At 37.4% G+C, this 19722-nt stretch overlaps 1 protein-coding gene across 1 annotated transcript; it reads right to left on the bottom strand.

Annotated features, from left to right (window-relative positions):
- Positions 1-648: 648 nt before the first annotated feature.
- Positions 649-9405, bottom strand: FUT9 (fucosyltransferase 9). The gene has a single exon (XM_056488497.1). It carries the CDS (start codon positions 9403-9405, stop codon positions 8326-8328), a length of 1080 nt encoding a protein of 359 aa, XP_056344472.1. The 3' UTR covers positions 649-8325.
- Between the last annotated feature and the right edge of the window lie 10317 nt (positions 9406-19722).

Here is a 19722-nt window from a genome sequence, read left to right as displayed (position 1 = left end):
CTGACTGCTGCTGACATTCAGGGCAGAAACCTGGCTTTCCAAACACACAAGACTTTGCTGGCATATCCAGGTGAGAGGATAGCAGAGGAAGCAGATGGATGTGAGAGGAAGCAGAAGTGGATAATTTAAGAAAAAAAGGCCTGTTTTAAAGACAGAAAATTGTGTGTTCTGCCCTAGATTGAATTTTTGAAGTGGAATTTGAATGTAAGAATGTGAAAGGGTTGTGTGTGTGTGTGTGTGTGTGTGAAATGTGGCAGGGACTTCTGTCACACGTACTGTAGAAAAGTCAGTCTGTCTCTGTACTTGTCAAGGATGAGTTCAAGATGATGGTAAGTTTGCTTTAAGTAAATGGCAAGGGTTAAGTAAAATTTTAATGAATGTATCCAAATTAACAAAAGTTTGTTATCTCAGGAGTAAATTTGCCTGTCTGATAGAATGGAAAAGGATTTTTGAAGACCCCTAGTACTTACAGGAATTTCATGTGCAAAAGCTTAAAAAGAACCAAAATTCTGTTTGTGAGATCTCTGCCAGATGTCAGAGTTATGAGTATCAACAATGTTGGAATCAGAGTCTTGATGAGAAGTATCACAAGAAGAAAAAGGGTGACATCAGACCTATAAAATAATGATCAAAGACTATAGTACACTTGGAATGTTCTCTTTTTATTTTAAATATACCTATTACAATATTATGTTAGGCTTATATAGAGCACTATTATTTACATGTTTCAGTGTTTATCCTTTAGGGAGAATTCCAGTGCTCAATAAATAAGAGTCAATGAGCTGCTCATTAACCATCTTGGAATCAGTGTTCTGAAATATTAATTTCACATAAATGGTCAAAGTCTTTGTAATAATTATGGTTACCTGTAGTTTCATTCAGTAGATATCTTCAGTTTGCAATTAAATTATGCTGAAAACTCTGAACATAGCTATAGGTAATCAGAAGTAAGTTCAACAACAACATCATATTAAAAAAAATACCACAAAACATCAGTGGTTGACCTCTACATTTTCCAGATGCATCTCAGGGTGATGGTAGTGTTCAAAGAGAACAAAAACCAGGCTTTTGGTTGACTCCCTGATATAAAATGTCTAGATCATGGGGCAAAATATACAATCACTAATAAATAAAAAATACAGCTTTTTACAAGAACTTTTAACATGGCATCTTAAAATGTGCCTGCAAGTAAGAATTATTTCTATTATTTTTATTAAGATTCGATTTGCCATGTTTACTCTTTCTTACACACGAATTTATGCATTATACACATACTATATAAGACACATAAAAGTTGTCAGCACAAGGAATATCATTAGCTGGGAACATGAAGAAAGGGTTCCTATCAGATCATCTCACTCAGTGTTACATGTGTGAGTTCAAAGGTACAAGAAAGGGACTTTGGTCCTGATCTTGCACTAACACAATAAATGTTGTCCCCAAGTTTCTGTGCACAGAACTTACTCTTTCTGCTCAGATTGTCCCAGTCCTGCCTTGACAACCACCCCATTTCCATGTGACCCATCACAGAAACTGAGTTTGAATCAGGACAAGCAGCTTGTTTTTTCTCCTAATCCTCATTAATGTACCCCAGAGGTCAAATCCATGGCACGTTATTTAGGTGACTGAATATCTCTGACGTTCAGCTATGGCACACAGTTTTGTTTCCTCAACATACACAAAGACAGCAGGGAAATGCAGCTCATAACTACCAGGCATTCATCCTAGAAAATGTGACATTGTCATCATTATTGGACTAGCAACTTATGTTTATTGAAAGTGTGCCTATTTTTCAACAAAACATCATTGATTTTAGTAGCATTACAGTTTGGCAAAGAAGAGTTTCTGAGTTATCTCTGTTACAGATTTGAATCTCTGGCACATTTAAGACACTCACCCACCTATTCAAATAATATTTGAAAGCAAAATTAATGTTTGATATAAAATAACAGTTGTGTTGCAAATGTGGAAAAATAGCCTACAAAAAATAAGTATAAAAGTGATCTCAGATTTATGAATATGTTTCATATAAACAAGTCCAGGTGAATAACCTGTATTAGAAATGGCCCTTCATAGGCTGTGTCACAACAGAACATCACATTTTTCACAGTTTACAATAACACAGTTAGAATCACAATGTAATGAGATATCAGAAAAATAGTATTTTACAAACTATACATTTGGCATCTATTTTTAGACTTTTTTCTGTTTTTCAGTTCCTTTTTTTCTTTTTCCTTTTTTTAAAATTTTCTTACAAAATAGTGCAAAATTACAGTGCGTTAATAGAAGATTTTTTCAAATCCTAATAAAAAGTCAGTATACTTAACTGTTTTGTTCATTCACTGGAAACAGTTTGGCACGTTAGGATTTCTTACAGATGGAAAAGCTTCTCACTTACTTCTTTCCAGTGTATCCACAGATTCTTTAAAACATTAAATTACACCAAGGGAGTTAACTTTCCAAACTTTTAATCTCAGCTCTTATGTGTGTTACAAAGCAGCAAAGAAAATGTAGGGTTTTTTAATTAATTTATTTGCCTATTGGCTTATATTAGACTGGCTTTTCTTATGATATTATCAAGAAATGGATTGATGGGAACATATTCCATTTGGTGACTGCTAAAGTGCATATTTATAGTTTCAAGGTTCTGTAGGAAATTTGTCCAAACTTTACATGTATCTGTGTTGGTATACCATATATCTTTCCAATTTTGCTATCAAACATGTTTCTGTATCTGGATCCAACCAGGCTATAACAAACCAGGGGGATAAAGTTTCATCAAATCCTCTTTTCTACTGGACTAATTCATAATGAAGAACAACAAACAGTTGCTTTTGCTGCCAAATTGCAATAATTAAATAATTTGCCTGCTAATTATTTACTTAAGAATGTAACAGTGGTCTGGACCAACTGACTCATAATTCAGGCTGTTAACCTGGGGGTAAAGGCTCTCTGCCACATGAGAGAATCTCTGAACAGTTCACTGTACAGAGACTGTTGTTTTCAGTCAATTGTGTAGAGAATATGGGGACACAAAACATTGCCAATTAATTACATCTGCACTAGAGTAATGAAGTGGCTTCCTCCAGTACGGAAACTGCTGGATGATGTCTCTAGGCCAAGTTATTTCTCACGAGTTGATGGTTTTATCATCTGCATCACCCTGGAGTAACAGTGCCATGAATTAAAATTACCACTGCATGGTTTATTTAATCAATTTATTGGTATTTCTGTACCTTTTATGAGCATATCTAACCAGCATGCTTTTAACATTGATTCTGTAAATGTAGAATTGGCCATAGCACTAGCTAGATATTAAAATATTAGAAGGGAAATATCCATGAATAAGATAGGGGTTTTTTTACCCAAAGCATTTCACCCTTTGCTTCATCCTTTGTTACTAGCATAGGAAACTCCCAAATTACCTGCTAAGTCTGGTAGAAAATTTGCCCAAGCAAGAAGCAAAAGATTGAGGTGAAATAGCTATTTTGTATGAATCATATTGATTGATTTCTAACATTTAAAAATCACTTTTATTAAAAACAAAAACAAAAAAAAAAAAAAAAAAAAAGCCAATACAGAACTGTCAGTCAAAATTAATGAAAAAGCTCAGCAGCTGGTAGGTAGGTAGGTAGGTAGGTATACAAATACTGCCCCTGAAGTCTCTTCTCAATAACATACTAGTTTTGACCAAGGAAACACTTGAGTATTTGTTTAATTTTCACTGCTAGGTTTAAATAGGTCAGAAGCTTCCTTGTCAGCCTACACAGAGACACTTCTTGTTCCCACTTTGCACACACAGTGATTACTCACAGTCTCACCTAGAATGAACCAAATACTTTCCTGAGAGGAAAACCATGTGTGGCTGAGACTGACTCTCTGTAGGGCACACTGAGTCCAGGTTTTTGGACATGACCAGATTTTGTTTTCATCCTTGTTATGCCACATGGAAGTTCAGTGACCCTGAATAGGATGGGCAAGCTGTAAGCTGGGATGCTGTGCTGAAGGGATGGCCTGAAGTGGTTGAGGCACATTTAGTATGCTGAAGCAGAAGAGATGGGCCAAGATTTATTGGTTAGACACCAGATAAGAATGAATCCAAGGTTTTCAGTGTGGACTACTCACTTTCTACTCAATCAATCTTTACTCACTATATACATGATGCAAAAGAGGCCACACAAATTGGTCTCTGATATCTACAGATCACACTCTTTGGCACAATTCCTAAAGGCAATGAAAACATTCTCTGCAGCCCCAGTGCATTAAAACATTTAAGATGCTCTTAAAATTAAGTACGTGCTTAATTTTCATGTCATGTGTTGCTGCATGAGGACTTACAAATAAAAAATAAAAAAAAAAGAATAAAGATCCTTGAATCTAGATAATAGAATAATTATCTTACTGTTAGACTCCTCTCTTCTCCTGAATGTTATTCTGCATCTAATAAAAAAGATAATACAAGGCCAACAGGTGTCCCATTCTTAAATAAATAGAAACAGTTATTGGTTATTTAACTGCTTGTTTAGAGATGGGAGGAAGTTATGTGTTTTTTTCAAGCCTACTTTAAAAAACAAACATGAGCATCTAGAGAGAGCAAGCAGCTCTTCATTGTGTTCAGTGGTGTCAGTTTCCCAAACCTTGCTCAGCCTACATGAACTCTACAAATCCCCACATTCATGCTCTCACAGTCAAACTTTCATTTTATTTGATCTGTTTCTTAAAAGACAAATATGTCTCACACTTTCTGTGGGCCTCACTCAGGTTGCTTGCCCGTTGTGGGTGCAGACATGTGGAAAGAGGCATTCAAATAAACTGACAACAGGATTCATTAAGGAATAGGGATCTCATACTAAGCAAGATCTGCTGTGGACATTTTCTATGAAATGAAAGGAAAATTGCTGTAGAAGGATATATACCTCCTCACATTCAGTGGGGTAGCATGTGCACTTAGTATTTTATCTGGTTTGGGACTTATTTTCCACACTGAGAAAAACAGTAATGTTGATAGCTCAGTGCATGACAAAGAACCTAAAAACATCCAAAGTAAGCCACTGTAAAAGAAAGAATGGTGATTACTCTCTTTCTTCACTGACTGCTTAGTTAACTTGTGATGAGTGCAACTCAAGACTGCTATGGACTGGCAAACAAAATAAACTGAATATCTGAAAGAAACTTGTTGAGAAAATTGTTAGAACTGGTGTGATTGCCCAACTTTTAGTTCTTTTTTCTGATACAATTATCTTCTTTTGCCAGCAGTACCAAAGCACAATACCTGTTTTGTCTAGTCCCATGTAATTTACCCTTCCACAGTTGGTTGCATTTGCTCATTCTCTATCACAGTGATTTGTTATTTGAGTCTGTTTGTGCTTGCTGTTCATGTAGAGTAGATCACAAAAGAAGCACAGACCTCACAAAGTTGAATACAGATACAGACTGGAAGCAACTTTAGGTGAGTTAAGTGTCTAGGTCTAGGCAGGCAGCCTTTATCATGCATGGTGCACAGATGTTTTATATACATTGCTTCACATCATTTACTGCATAGGCTGGACATGCCCAAAAATGCTTCATCTTCTGTCAACAAAGATCTTTAAATCCAGAACTGCTTAAGGCCTGATATCTGCAGATCACGTTAAAATCCTTATAAATATTGGCTTAATTTTGCTCCAGCCCTTACTCTTCAAGAATGCCAGTGAGGCATTAGGGTCATGTATACTTTTCAGGATTTGGTAAAGATTCTTATGCATAGTTCTGGATTAGATTTCTCTCCTGTTTTATTAATTTTTTAAGCAATTTTAGCAATGTTTCCTGCATGAAATGTATACAAGCCTTGTGTGGAGCTTCTCTTCTTGTGAAAAGAACCACACTTTTTCCAGTTCCATGAAAAGAATTTCACATTTCATGAAATTCAGCCTAAGATTAAGCACTTGTGCTTGCAGAGATGAAGAGGTTACAGGATTAAAATTCAGTGTATATTTCAAAACTTTCCTGTGCATACACTGACAAATATCTGTAGTAACAGCACATATATCTTATACATGCTTGTTTGTTATTACTGTAAGGACTTAGCTGAACTTGCTACCAAGAAACTGGTCTGATTTGACCTCAGGCCTTCTAACCCACAGAACAACTCTCATGATCTGCAGTGAGGAATGGAAAAAAGGATTGTACACATTCACCTTTCACTGAAGTCAATGCAAATTCCAGCACTGAGGAAATCAGGTTATTGAGCCAAACTAGTGGTCTGCTCGGTCACTGAGAATTTCACAGTCCTCCTGAGAACAAAATGTTATGTTATAGTCTGTAGGTCAGACTATAAGCCAGAACCACTTCCCTTCAAAATGATAAAATACTTCTCATATTACATGCATGTGAGGAGTTTGTTCTTAGAAGACTCAGTTTCCCTGTATTGCATTAATTTTCAAGGTAAGCTTGTCTTGGTGCATACTAGAATGCTGGTGAGTTTAGGTGATTCACAGTATATTGAAAGCTAGCTGGCTTTTGAAACCATAGGGAGAGCAAAAGTGATTCTATAATTTTTCCATGTGGTTTTGAGTTCTAGAAATTTAACTAGTTACTCTTATAGCCTTTTGTGTTTCTATTCCAGCCTGGAATAAAAAGAAAATAAAAATCTGAAAAGTCACATTGTCTTCTGATAAATATTTATCATTTAACTCTCATTTCCTTACTTCAGCAAATTAAATCTTGTCTGCAAATTTAATCTTAGTTACTTGATTGACTACTTTGCTTGATCAGGGTCTTATACATCTCACAAGCAGAAGTCATTCTAGTCTAACCTTTTTCTTTTTTTTCCAGTAGCTGGTGTGATTTGCAACACTTTAACCTGAAAATCCAAGCTGATTTGCTTTCATTTGATACCAAAACATACCCATGTCATTAAATCAACCTTGTATATATGAATATATATGGCAATCAGAAATTTTTCTTAGCTGCAAGAAGTAGCAAAATCAAATGATGCATGTTTAAAGTAGACATTTTAAACAGTTATGACAATCATCACAATATTGTGTTTGCTATTAGAGCAAATTTAATACTTAAAAACCTACTTATATTATCAAATATTGATAGCAGTTGTTGCTCTGAAGAATGAATTTTAATACCACTCATATAAATATTTTCAACCCCTCAAATTCATTAGCTTAATAAATTGAAAGCCTGATAGCTTATTTACTGAATTCACCCTATTTCTCTCAGAAAATTGATTGCTTAGCAATTTTTTCCCCACATTTGTGTGTCATAACATCAAGTTGTTCAGATACAGTTAAAACTCAACAGATCTTTGCAGAATTTGGGGAAAAATTCACCATTATCCAAGAAATTATACGAGATAGCTTTCTAAAATTTGTCAGCAAACTGCTTCTAAAAATCCATGATTACCAGCTGAATACAGTGCACGAGGCTGATGTAATCAAACACCTTTGTTAAAATCTGTTTATCTCAGTGTAACACTACTTAATGCCCTAGTTCAGGTTAAAAATACTTGAGACATATTGAGGGCCAAGGGTGTGTTGCATTTGAATGTACTCAAAAATTGGATGAATCTAGGCCTTGGTCACCAGGATTGGTAATTTTCTCTAAATCTGACTTCTGTGTTCTTCAGAGGGTAAGAAAAGATATATTTCTGAAGCAACATAATGGGACCTTTTGTTAGGAAACATTTTTAGAAACAAAGACTATCTATTATTCTAATACATTTAAAAAACCCATAATTCTAGGTTCATTACCCTTAAAAAGGGGGCAATTAATCACACTTCCATAATGTTAGGTATTGTACTCTACTGTGCTCTTAATGTAAGTTGTACACAGGGAACTTTACTGTCTTTTGAAGTTTTACACACATTTCAGTTTGGAACAACAAATTATCTTCTTAAAATTTTCTCTGACATTTAAAAATTGTTTTCTCATTTTCCAAATAGGTTAAACAACAAAGGTAATGTTAAAAAGAAAAAAAAAAAAATTGTTAGAAATGACTACTTCAAGTGTAAGACCAGGACAAGTTTCACAGAAAATGTGGGAAATCTTGTTTTAAATTTATAATAAGCAATCAAATACTCTTCAGTGCACATAATTAGTATCTCTATTATAATTTGAAACTGAGTACTGATGACTGCTGCTGCTGATCTTTTAAAATCTCTTACAAAATATAAATAGGATAGCCAAGAGAGAACAACGGATAAACCATGACATGAGAGTCTCTTTTCCTTCCATTTTTTCTCTTTTCCTTTCCTCTCCACTTGGACTGAAGTCCTTTCTGGCTTCTTCAAAAAAGTGCACACACAAGCACACACCCACACACACCCCCACAGATTAATTCCAAAACCATTTTTCTAAATTTCCAATGGACTTGTATTCCTGGTGTCTTTTCACATGATCACAGGCAAGACATGCGTGTGATTCCCAGAACCTAGGAAGATGCACTGAAAAATCTTTCTTCCAGTTGAAATAACTAAGATACATCTTGTTATTTTTGTCAAGCATCAGAAGATATTCTGCCAGCTCTCTGGGGGAGAGAAAATCTTCCACATGTATGAAAGAGTCTGCTGGAATGTAATTCTCATAATTTTCTCTGGAAGGGCCCAGTACAACTGGTACTGATCCAGCCAGAAGAGCATTGTAAAGTTTCTCAGTAATGTAATCTTTGTGGATTGAATTTTCGAAGGAAAGGTAGAATTTACACGTGGAGATAGTTGGGATCAAGTTTTTATCGTTGACGTAGTCTCCGAAGGCTTGTCCGTAGGTGTGGATTTCAATGTATTTGCTAAGCTCGTTGTAATACTTGACTCGGGCGTGCTCAGGGTTCCAGTTACTGACAACCCAACAGACCAAGTTCTCCTTACTTGGTACTTCAAAGGTGAAGGAGCTCGTACCGACCATCATGAAGCCGTAAGGCACCTGGATATCCGAGTCGCGCCGGTAAGTCAGGGTCAGGTTAAAAAGGTGCTCAATGCCACTCTTTTGTGGGGTATGCGTTGGGGACTCCAAGTTCATCCAAATCCACTTCTGGAATGGTGGCCTGGCTTGCTGAGGTAAATTAGCCAGATCCCAGCTAATGTCTCTGTGATGGATGAGGACGGCGTGGGATCTGTTATAGAGCGAGCGGTCAATGGTCAGATGGCAGCCAGGGATGTTGAACATGGTTTGGCAGGATGTTAGATCAAATGTCTGACCAAACGGCCAAACCCAGATCAAAACAGTGGTTTCATTGAGATTATCAGTTTTGGAAGAAAAGAAGTTCTTCATTTTCAACACTGAACTGGCTGATTCTATCGGACCAGAAATCCAGCTGTTTGTTGGTTTGATATAAATTAATATAAATGCCATGAAACAACCAAGGATAATGAAGATAATAAAAAATGGCCGGAAAATTCCTTTAGATGTCGATGTCATAATTTGCTCTGAGAAAAAAAAAAGAGGAAGAGAAAGAGAGAAAATAATATCAGGTATTAAATTACATATATATATATGTCCTGTTAAAACAATCACAATAGTTAGAACTTCAGTAACACTGAACTGCAACCTCAGAAATTTCCTTTGAATGGAGAGGACATGGGTTCTTGCATACTATGACTAAGTGACAATAATTCTCTTCTTCACATTAAAAGCTCACTGACAAATTCAGTGGATTTTAATATGCTTCATACTTGCTTAGAACCTAGGCAGATAAAATTACACTTGAATTCTATCCTTGTCTCTGTGTAAAGGATAACATGCTGCATATTTGTTGCATTTGTATTTGTGTGAAGAGGACTGTATTTGTGTCAGAGGACTGAAGAAGGGAGGGACTAGAACTTTAATCATGTAATCAATAAGACTCTTATTAAAAAACTAGTTCATGTCCAGTGGGATGTCCATAGGGATGGACATTCGTGCCTTCTCCAGGGGACTCCTAAAGTACCTAGGGAAAGAAGCACCAATAGAGTTTTTCCCTATGCAGTCACATATCTCATATATTTCCCACATAAAGAAAAAAAAAAAAAAAAATGAATATAAAAGATGTTGTTGTATACTTCATGATGTTTTTATGTGTTAAAAATTAGAAAAAGTAGAGATATACTGCATTGTTGTGAGGCATTCTTTTTTTCCTTGGGGAGATAGGGCTGAGGAGTTCATATAGCCTCCTTTGTCCTTGCTCTAGTTGTTTCCTCCTGACAGAAGTGATCAATCTCTTTCCAGAACTACTCTTCCATATGGTTCTTGCAAAACCTAACAAAGTTAGGGGTAGTTAATTGCTAACCTTTGATCCTGAATATAGCCCTAGAACTCACAGATGTTCTAAAACTAAGAAAAAGTTAACCATGCAGCATTATGGCATACAAGGGAAAAGGGGGGGAAAAAAGTGTTCTGAATATACTGACACACTGTAGATTCTACAATGCATTATTATTACTTATATTACTTAATAATTAATTATAAATTTTGTCTGACTTTCTTTTTTTTCTGCACATTTTTCAATTTTTTTACATTTTTTTATCTTGACTAGGTAGCCCCACAAAAAAATTTATAAAAATCCCATCCCTATAAATAGAAAAATATATAATATTATATAAATGTATGTGCATGTGTATATTTATATTTATATATACATAATCAAAGTCAAAGAAAGCAGGAAGTGAATTTCAGGCTTTTAAACCATTTTCATAGCTCATCTCTTCCTACCTATGAAATAAGTCATTAAATTCAGAAAGGAGACATGGTAGACTGTGATTTAGAGTTCACTAACAGCACATAACTTTGCTGCCTTTGTGTGTGTAAAAACTGATGTGAGTGTAGCACTACAGTTACAACAAAAATGTTTTCACATTCATTGTTGAGAAAAGGAAAAAGGAGGGAACATCATGCTTAGCTTTACTCTAACACTGTATCTTGAAGAAAAGGGAATTTACCACAATATCTTCCCTGGTTTTGGGAAGATAGATGGTCTTAATTCTGGTTTTAGTTATAGTGGTGGGTTAGCCTTGTCTGGCCAACCACTCTCTCACTAACTCGCCTCAACAAAATATGGGAAGAAAATAAAATGAAAGTCTCTTGGATTGAAGTAAGGACAGGAAGGTCACTTACCAGTTACTGTCATAGGCTAAATAGACTCATCTGGGGGCAAAATAATGTAATTTATTGCCATTTAAAACAGATTTATATAGTGAGAAACAAAGACAAATACTAAAATAAATTTTCCCCTCATCTTCTTTCCAGGCTTCCTCCTTCATTTCCAACTCCTGTACCTCCTACCCACCCCTGAGCAGTGCAGGGGGATAGGGAATGGAGGTTTGTGGTCAGTCCACAGCTATTCCTCTTGGTTGTTCCTTCCTCCTCATACATTTCCCTTCCTCCATGATGAGTCCTTCCTATGGGATACAGTTCCTTCAGGAAAAAAAACCAACTTGGCTACTGAGTGGGCTGTCCATGGGATGTGTTTCTGCAGAACCAATCCTGCTGCTCTGACACGGGATCCTCCCCAGGCCACTGGGGGCTGCAGGGGAATCTTTGCTCTAGTGCCTTGGTGCTCACAAGGTGGTTTCTCACATTTCCCCCTCATTCTCCCCTGCTTGTGCCTTTCTTAAATACACTTTTCCAGAGGTGCTACCACCTTGGCTGCAGGGTTTAGCCATGCCCTGCAGTGGGTGTGTTGGAATATGCTGGAACTGGCAGGGGGTGGCCCTGGGCACTCTCCAGAGAGGCTGTCTGGCAGTCCCCACTGCCAGTGCCTGGGCACAAACACCTCCTACAATTATATACAATATATGGTATAAAATATATGGCATCTGGTGCCCTTTTTCTGGACATAGTTTAGCAGGCCCTCTCTGCTTTCAGCAAAATGATCATGAGGGGAGTAAAGGAGGAGAAGTGCACGTCCATGGCTTTTCCACTTATCCTCATCAGTTTAAATCCCTCTGAAAGAAAAACAAGGCTTTACAGCAACATTACATTGGTTTTTTTTTAGCCTGTGTTGATAATTGCTGGAAAATATGTCTAGAAGGAAGGTTATGACCTATGAGAGCCTAAGACTGCTTTCTTGTCCTACTAAGGGGAAATTGAGAATGGGACTTTTAAGGAAGAAGGGATTTAGGTTGAACGGCTCTAGGAGATGCAGCTCAAGGAAAAAGCAAGAATCTGAGCCAATATTCATGTAAAGCTCTTCTTTGTTTCTGTGCTTTTGAAAGCAATACACAGAATAGGTATAACTTATCACTGAACAGATAGTGTGAGCTGAGTTTGAACAATAGATTGAGAAACATGTTTATTCACAGGAGCGGATAATTTTCTAGGGATTGAAAAGGATGATGAAAAATCAGAAAAGGATTTTAATATTGTGGCTTGTAACATAGCCACCCTCCAGTTAAAAGCCTCAAGTCTCTGACAGGGATTATTTTACACTAAGCTCTTCTGCTAACTAATAACAAACCCCTGCATCATCATATGACAATTCTTACTACATAGGAAATGGCCAGATATTATGTCCTCTTCTTGAAATTCCAGTTTGTCCAGACTGTTGCTTTTGTGTAGGAAGCTTTTAAACTGTAGAGCCAATGTGAGGATCATCACTTTTTGTTTGTGCTACCCCAAGTACCAATATTAACATCTGACCATGTTAAACAGATGAGTTTACCAATTTTTGTCTCTTCTGGGTTAATTTACTCTCCTGACCTTGCTGCCCTGTGAATTCATGTCCCCCTTCCTGCTCTGGGATCATGGTTCTTAGTTTCTGTCTTTTGTTAAAAAACTAACCTTCATCCAGGTCATATAGTCCTTTGGAGTCCTGCATCCTTTGGATAAAGAGAACTAACCATTCCTTATGCAGACTCACTGATCCATTAGATGTATTGGCATCACTGGCATGCTTTGCTCTGAAACTACTGCTAATGGGATGGGGGAAAAGGGCTCTAATAGCAAGATACATTAAAAAATTGAATGAGAGTCCTGCAGGGAAGCAGAGAACCTGAGCAGACTCCTAAAAGTAGCTATACACTGAAGAGCTGGACAGGATTTCTTTCATGGAGTTCTATTTTTGTATTCCATTTTGTGTAATAAAGTAATAACTTTTAAGATGTATACTGGGAACAGCAGCAATTTTTCATGATGAAGTACTAACAGAATCAATAATTTCTGTGCTTCACAAGACTGAGGAACCTGTGGAATGGACCAGCAAACTCTGCTTTCAGGGCTTTTGGGACTGAGTCCTGTGCACACTCAGGCAGCAGTAAGTACAGTGAAGGCATGTGTTAAGCACTTGTTGACAAATATTATTTGCATAGCGTCATAAAATGGTTTTGATTGGAAAGGATTTTTTTGAGAAGTAGTTTGTGTGTAGCATTAGGACATAAAGGTTATGGTGCACTAGAATTCAAAGATTACTTTTTACATAACAATCTCCCAAATGGAGAGTCTTTTCCATATTTATTTATGTCCTTCTTTTTTATGCCATTAACATCCCACTGGAATTCTCACTATAAAGGTGACAGTAAGGAGACATTTGTTACAGGCAAGTCACCTCAGTTCACCCTTCTTCTTTTATGGCTTTCCTTCCACCACAGAATCACAAATTTCCTTTCTCTGGATTCCCTCCCCCATGCATGTCAGAGTCTGAAAGGAAAACTTTGTCAAAGAGACTACTGAGAAAGTTTACTGAGTTTTTGCCAGCTGGAAATATTCTGTACTTCTGATAGTTTTGTTATAAAGTACATTTCAGTGTGTTGTGGTGTAGCAAGTATTTTCTAGGTGCTTTTTTTCCCCAAGGTAAAAGTATAGTATTTCATCAGTACAAGACTGTTTTTCTCAGTACAAAACTCTGCAAGGCTTCTTTTTAAGTGCAAGTCTTGGCATTCCATCAGCAAGCAACTGCATTGAGCAGCAACACACACAAGGAGACAGTAATGGGGTATCAGCTCTGTTAACCCCAAGTTTACCAGGCAAGGCTTGCAAAAAATATGTTGTTTTTTTGAATGCATTACGTTTATTAAGAATTAAAATTAAATTTTATGGACATTGTTTTATCATATTTTCATTGCATTTGGGACTTCTCAGTCATTCCAGAAGGGACAGATATGTTTTGTGGTTTTTTCTGATTATACAATGGTGCAGATGGGAGAAAATATAACTTTTCTTGTCAAGAATATTGATGCCTATTTCTCTGGCATTTTTTGCATCAATTTCTCCAGTTTCTCAAGGTTTAACCAGTAACCCAAAATATATTACTACATGCAGAGGTATAACTTTCATTACTAGTCTAGTACTGATATTTTCCAAAGGCAAAGGACAGTATTTTAAAATAAAAATGAAGCAAAGATTCTTAAAAGCATGGACACTGAATAATGAACAAAAAATCACATTATTTTTCACACCTTAGAATTCTTAAGAATTCGGGGCTAGCTCTTGTCTTCACCACCAGCTGGTCTCAGGATTCCTCAGGTAGAAATACTTGACCTCAAGACAGTCTCAGGATTCCTCAGGTAGAAATACCTGACCTCAAGACAGTCTCAGGATCACTCCTGGGATCAGAGTGGATGGAGAGCAGAAGGACTTTGAGATTAACAGAGGTGTCAGAGGTAGGTACCTCTAGAAGCAGACAATCTAGGTAGATACTTCAGGGCTATTAAAGTGGGAACTGACAGGAATCACAAGCAAACAATTTGTTAGAAAGAAGGCTCATTTGAGATTGCTCTCCCTGTCCTCTGGCATTTTTTACCAGCCCTGGCCATGGCATATCTGCATTTATGCTAACAGCTGGATTTTCTCAGAGCACACTTTCAATTAGCTGGAGCTTTTTCACCTGCAGTATTAAAGAAAACCTGATTGCCTCAGGATAGCCAGTGTGCAACTTCTTATCTCCAAGTCACTGCTGTATGGACATGCCCCCAAGTGCTTTTACTTTAGCTCTCTGGAACTGAAGAGTGCTCCTTTTAATTGGAATTAACTCTCACTGCTCCTGGTTTAGCTTCCTCTGTTGCAACCAGAACAGTGGATTTTTCCCCTCCAACAACCAAACACAGGCTTGCTTCCACACATTTCCATGCCTGTCCACAGATTTCTGAAAACAGCCCAGCATGAAAAGGCTCAACAGAGCTGCACAGAGTTAAAAGGCTGAAAACTGAATGAGCTGCTGATCTCAGACTGCATATTTTTATTCTACTGTTTACAACATTCTTTTTCTTTCCCTCTTCACCTCCTTTGTTTTCGAGTTATTTGTTAATTCCACACATTCCAGTTTTGTGTATTTGCACTCTGAGAACAGTATAGAATCATTTCATTCTGTGGTGGTAAATTTTACTTTGAACAGTTTTAGAAAAATGACCTAAAAGCACCCCGAGGACAGGTAGCCATTAAGACAGATTGCTTAGAGATGATGCAGAACCTGTCACTGGAGACTGGTAAAAACAAGGTTAGACAAGCACCACTAAGCAATGAGAGATCAGATTGTGCCCCCAGGTCCTAGGGCTGGGCTAGAATGACCTCACTGATTCCTTCCAGCCTTGTGCTCATAGCGTTATACACAGATTCTTATAAAATGCACCTAATAAGAACACAAACTGTCAGTCCAAAACCGCAAAGAATTGCAGAATAAATGAGTAAAAACATCCCCTATCTTAAAAGTTGTCTTATAAACTATGAAATAGCCACATAGTACAGAGTGAGAATGTGAAGGAAAGTTTAAAAATTATGAGGACAACAGCAGATACAAAGTCTTTTTTCAAAGGCTTAACCTAAATCTTCCTGTCAATTGCTAGATGGGGTACTGCTGCTTATTTTGTCAATATCTGACCCCTCCTGAAGAAAACTCTTTTCTCAGCTTCTGTCTGCAATGCACAGCATCCTGCTAGGGCTCAGCAGCCCCCAGCACTCCCCCTGACTGTCATCTATCCTCTCCTCTCCATGGCAGTCACACTCTGTCACTCTCCAGCTGCTTATGCAACAGCTCAGTGGTTTCTTACTGTGATCCAACAGCAAAGCAAAAGATATTAGCCAGGGACACAGAGTCTCTCAGAACAGCAGGGGAAAATGGCTAAGCACTGCTGTCCATACTGGAGTGACTCTACACCTACCAGCACTGCCACATATTAAAAAAATACAGTCCTGTCAACAAGAAACTTTTCCAGACAATCCAGAGTTAGTGTCAGGACACTCCACATATCAGCAGAATTGCTTTCTAATAATGAGCTTTTAAGTTTGTCTCAGAGGGTACAGGAGGTACCCTTTCATTCCCTTGGCACAGCTGGAAAATAAATGCCATGCAAAGTGATCAGAACCTCAGCAGCATTGCCATCCTTGGTAGCATGCAGACAGAACCTTTTTTACCTTCACTTCCACGTTTGCTTGTCCACATCACAGCGAGTTTATGACTGACAGCAACCTGTGAAAGGGGGGCTGGCTTTCCATACTGTGCTAGGTACAGAAACTGAAGCTCTTCACCACTGTAGCTTAGTAGCAAATTTTATCTGCCTTGTCAGGAAAGAGCTTTTTATCTTCCTGAATATAAAGCTCATCCTAGTTATGCAGCACAAGCCAGTCCATGCCTCTTTCAAAAGCCCTGAAAAGGCTCTGCACAAAATGAAGCTGATCAAAGAAAAGTGCTCCTAAAGCAAGTGGTCTCTTCCTCTCTTCTTTCCATGTGGTTTGGGAACAGCAAACTGCTGTTCTCTCTGATTCTGCCAGACTTGCAGAAAGAGCTCTTCAGCAGCTTTGTCACCAGCTTGTAAAAGTGCAGCTGGCCAGCTGAAATATGAATAACATACCTGCACAAGCCATGTATTTGTGATGGCCACCTGCCCACCAGAAAGCCCTGACTAACTCACAGTGCTGGGAAAACGATATGAGAGAAGCCAAACAGAGAGGGAGCATGAAGCAGCAGCACCAGCAGAACCATAGGCATTCCTGTGCACACAAGTTAAACTCCCCATCAAAAAATCACAGTTGCTTCTGACTGTTTTCCTAATATGTAGTTCCCTTGTATAGTGGAAAAACACCTCCTCCTGTGAAGAAGATAAATTTTCAGAATCAGGAAAAAGCAGAGGATGCCTACTTATAATATTGAACACTTACTCAAGGGTATATTAGGTCTGTGGCAAAGCAAGGCTTGTGGAGTTCTGAGTACCAGCTGTTTTTGTAGATATGATTAGAGGCTAGGTGCAGTAGTTACACTGCTGTATCTTGCTGCATAAGCAAGCTCAAAAAGTTTAATTGAGATTTAATGCTGCCTTTTTTGCAGATACAACTTCATAGATCTGAGGATTTTGCCAGTGGCAACACAACTTGTGAGATAGCTCTGTATCCAGGAAAGAAAGCCTGAGAGGCCTTTAAGAAATACCATAAATCCCCCATAATCTGATCTCTGCTTAACATTTCAGTTCTCTGCTTGCCTGGCTCCTTTTCCTTAAGAGACTCCTTATACCTTTGGGTTTGGGATCTGTACTGATATAATTGGTTTTTTTAGGATGCAGATCCATGTTCTTGCTTTAATTTAAAAAATCTTCTGTGCTAGATTGGGTACTAGTTGCCAGTGAAACAACAACTGCCCTAGAGAGAAAAGAAAGCTGCTGAAGTACTCAAATCAGTTGCAATCTACTCCGTGGCTGAGTTGGAGAATGCCATTTACTGCTAAATTAACAGAGAGTCTTACTTTTAAAAAATATTCACATATTTGCAAATGAGATGTTTTCCCCCTCACAGAACGGAAGAATGGGCATTTGTTTTACAAATACAACCAACAGAATTTGGTTTCTTGACTAATCTGAGCTGAGAAGTAACTAAGTGTTGGACAAGAGGATTCAGGGTAACCAGGTGTTCTGATCCAGGTTCTGCTAGGTGTCTAAACACAGAACTTGAGCAGAACTCCTCACTGATCCAGCTCTCTTAAAAGTCCATCATTGACTCAAAGCTTCAGGTTAGATTCTGTGCATAGAGAATGCAAATCCTTCATATTGTAATATACTGAGTGCCAAAAACAATGGCTGCTTATTTTTCATCTGGGAAAAGTGCAATTCAAATAAGTGATAGATTGTAGAGCATTTGTGTGAGGACACCAGCACTAATTGGAAGAATGGCAAAACAACACCAGTCATTTTCATTGTGCACCAACAGCTATGTTGTCAAGATTACTTGTGTTAGTAGTACCAAATATTTCAAAAGAATAAGCTCTTAAGTGTAAGATGGAAGGTGATTATAAAACAAGACTCTTGAAAGAAATACTTGCCTTGCTGGAGCAAGATTAGTAATTCACTATAAAGATTATACTACACTGTGAAAAAAGAGCAGGAAACTTTTAAGATCTGATAGAAGTGCTTTTTAACTCAAACAGGGAGAAAGAGCAAGATCCACAAAAAGGAAATTCAGAAACTTTCCTAATAAGAAGTTTAAACATATGCATGCACACAAACAGAAACAAAATGTTAATCACCCAAAACCCAATGCGTGATAAAACAAGAATGAAAGCATATTTTAAAAACAATATATATTTTGGATAGTGTATACTATAAAACCAGCAAAACTAACAATCCCTCAGCCTCTCAAACTGCACACTCTTCTGAGAAAACAAAATTGCAGTTGAGAGAAAGCAGTCGTTAATTTCTTGGAGTGTCTCTTTGTGTGCATAACAAAAGGAAGAGCAGACAGCTGGAACTACAAGTATAACAAGCTAAGAAATACAAAGGTTAACAAAGTCACTGAAGAGACTTTTTCTGTAGAAAAAAAAAACCTGAGGTCCTTCAGTGAAGAAATAGCAAATATGCAAGAAGAATGGGTTGAAGTAGCAATTGTCTGAAAAAATCCTCCAGTAGCTAAAACACCAACATGTTCTAAGGTGATGTTTTCTTTTTACTATTTACTGTCCAGGTTAACACAGACACTGATGCCTCTGAGAGCAACTCAAGGTTAGAACACAGCAATGAAGAATATTCTGCACAGGCTGCTGACAAAATATTGTACAAGGCAGAGCAGCAGTTAGTCCAGAGATCATATTTCTTTTGAAAAGGCTCAAGCCATTTGCTATTGCTTAGCCTATTGTATTCCTTTTAAGCATCTTAAAAAGAGAAGTTAAATGTTTGCAGTCTAAATTTAATTCTAATATTCAATTTGCACTTGATTTTAATGTTCAATTACCGGATTTTAGTGTCATACATTATTCTACTCTGAATAGAGAAAAAATTCCATAATGAATTAATAAATGTCTTGCCACTACAGTAACAATTCAATGTACAATTATTTAATGTATCTTAGAAATACAATTTGCCCAGTAGTCTTTTTCCCATCTAAGGTTTGCAGCCCATAGTCTTTCTCTGCTAAAACTTTACTACCTATTAAAACTAGCCATTTAAAAAGTGGAAAGAAAGAGATTTCCCTTATTCCTACATTTCAAGGAAGACTTTATGTAGCAATCTTACTCAGAAAGTAACTTTCTAAAGTAAGTCTGCAGAGATAGGCTGGAGGAAACACATGAAGAAAGAAAAAGACCAAGAGAAATAAACTGTAAAATATTAAAAAAGGTGTTTAGATGTGAGGTCAGCAGCACTTAATTCTGTATTCCTTTGCTTTAAGGACATTGGTATAAAAAAACGTGATGGCAAGCAGTTGTGTTTTCAATCAGGCTGAGAATCCATGCAGTTAATTCAGTTTAGCAAATGTGGGTAGGACTAAATTGGTGACAAAAATGTTAGGAAGAACCTAAATCCCTGGTTGATTAGGCTATTCCAAGCCTAAGAAACCCCAAAGCAGAAACAG

The sequence above is a fragment of the Oenanthe melanoleuca genome, chromosome 3 (assembly GCF_029582105.1).
Source record: "Oenanthe melanoleuca isolate GR-GAL-2019-014 chromosome 3, OMel1.0, whole genome shotgun sequence".
Taxonomy (NCBI): domain Eukaryota; kingdom Metazoa; phylum Chordata; class Aves; order Passeriformes; family Muscicapidae; genus Oenanthe; species Oenanthe melanoleuca.
The sequence above is the reverse complement of the archived record's forward strand: the minus strand, read 5'-3'. Positions and strand labels throughout refer to the sequence as shown.

Coding starts and splice junctions, on each gene's coding strand:
- FUT9 (XM_056488497.1), bottom strand. CDS start 9,405: ATGACATCGACATCTAAAGGAATTTTCCGGCCATTTTTTATTATCTTC.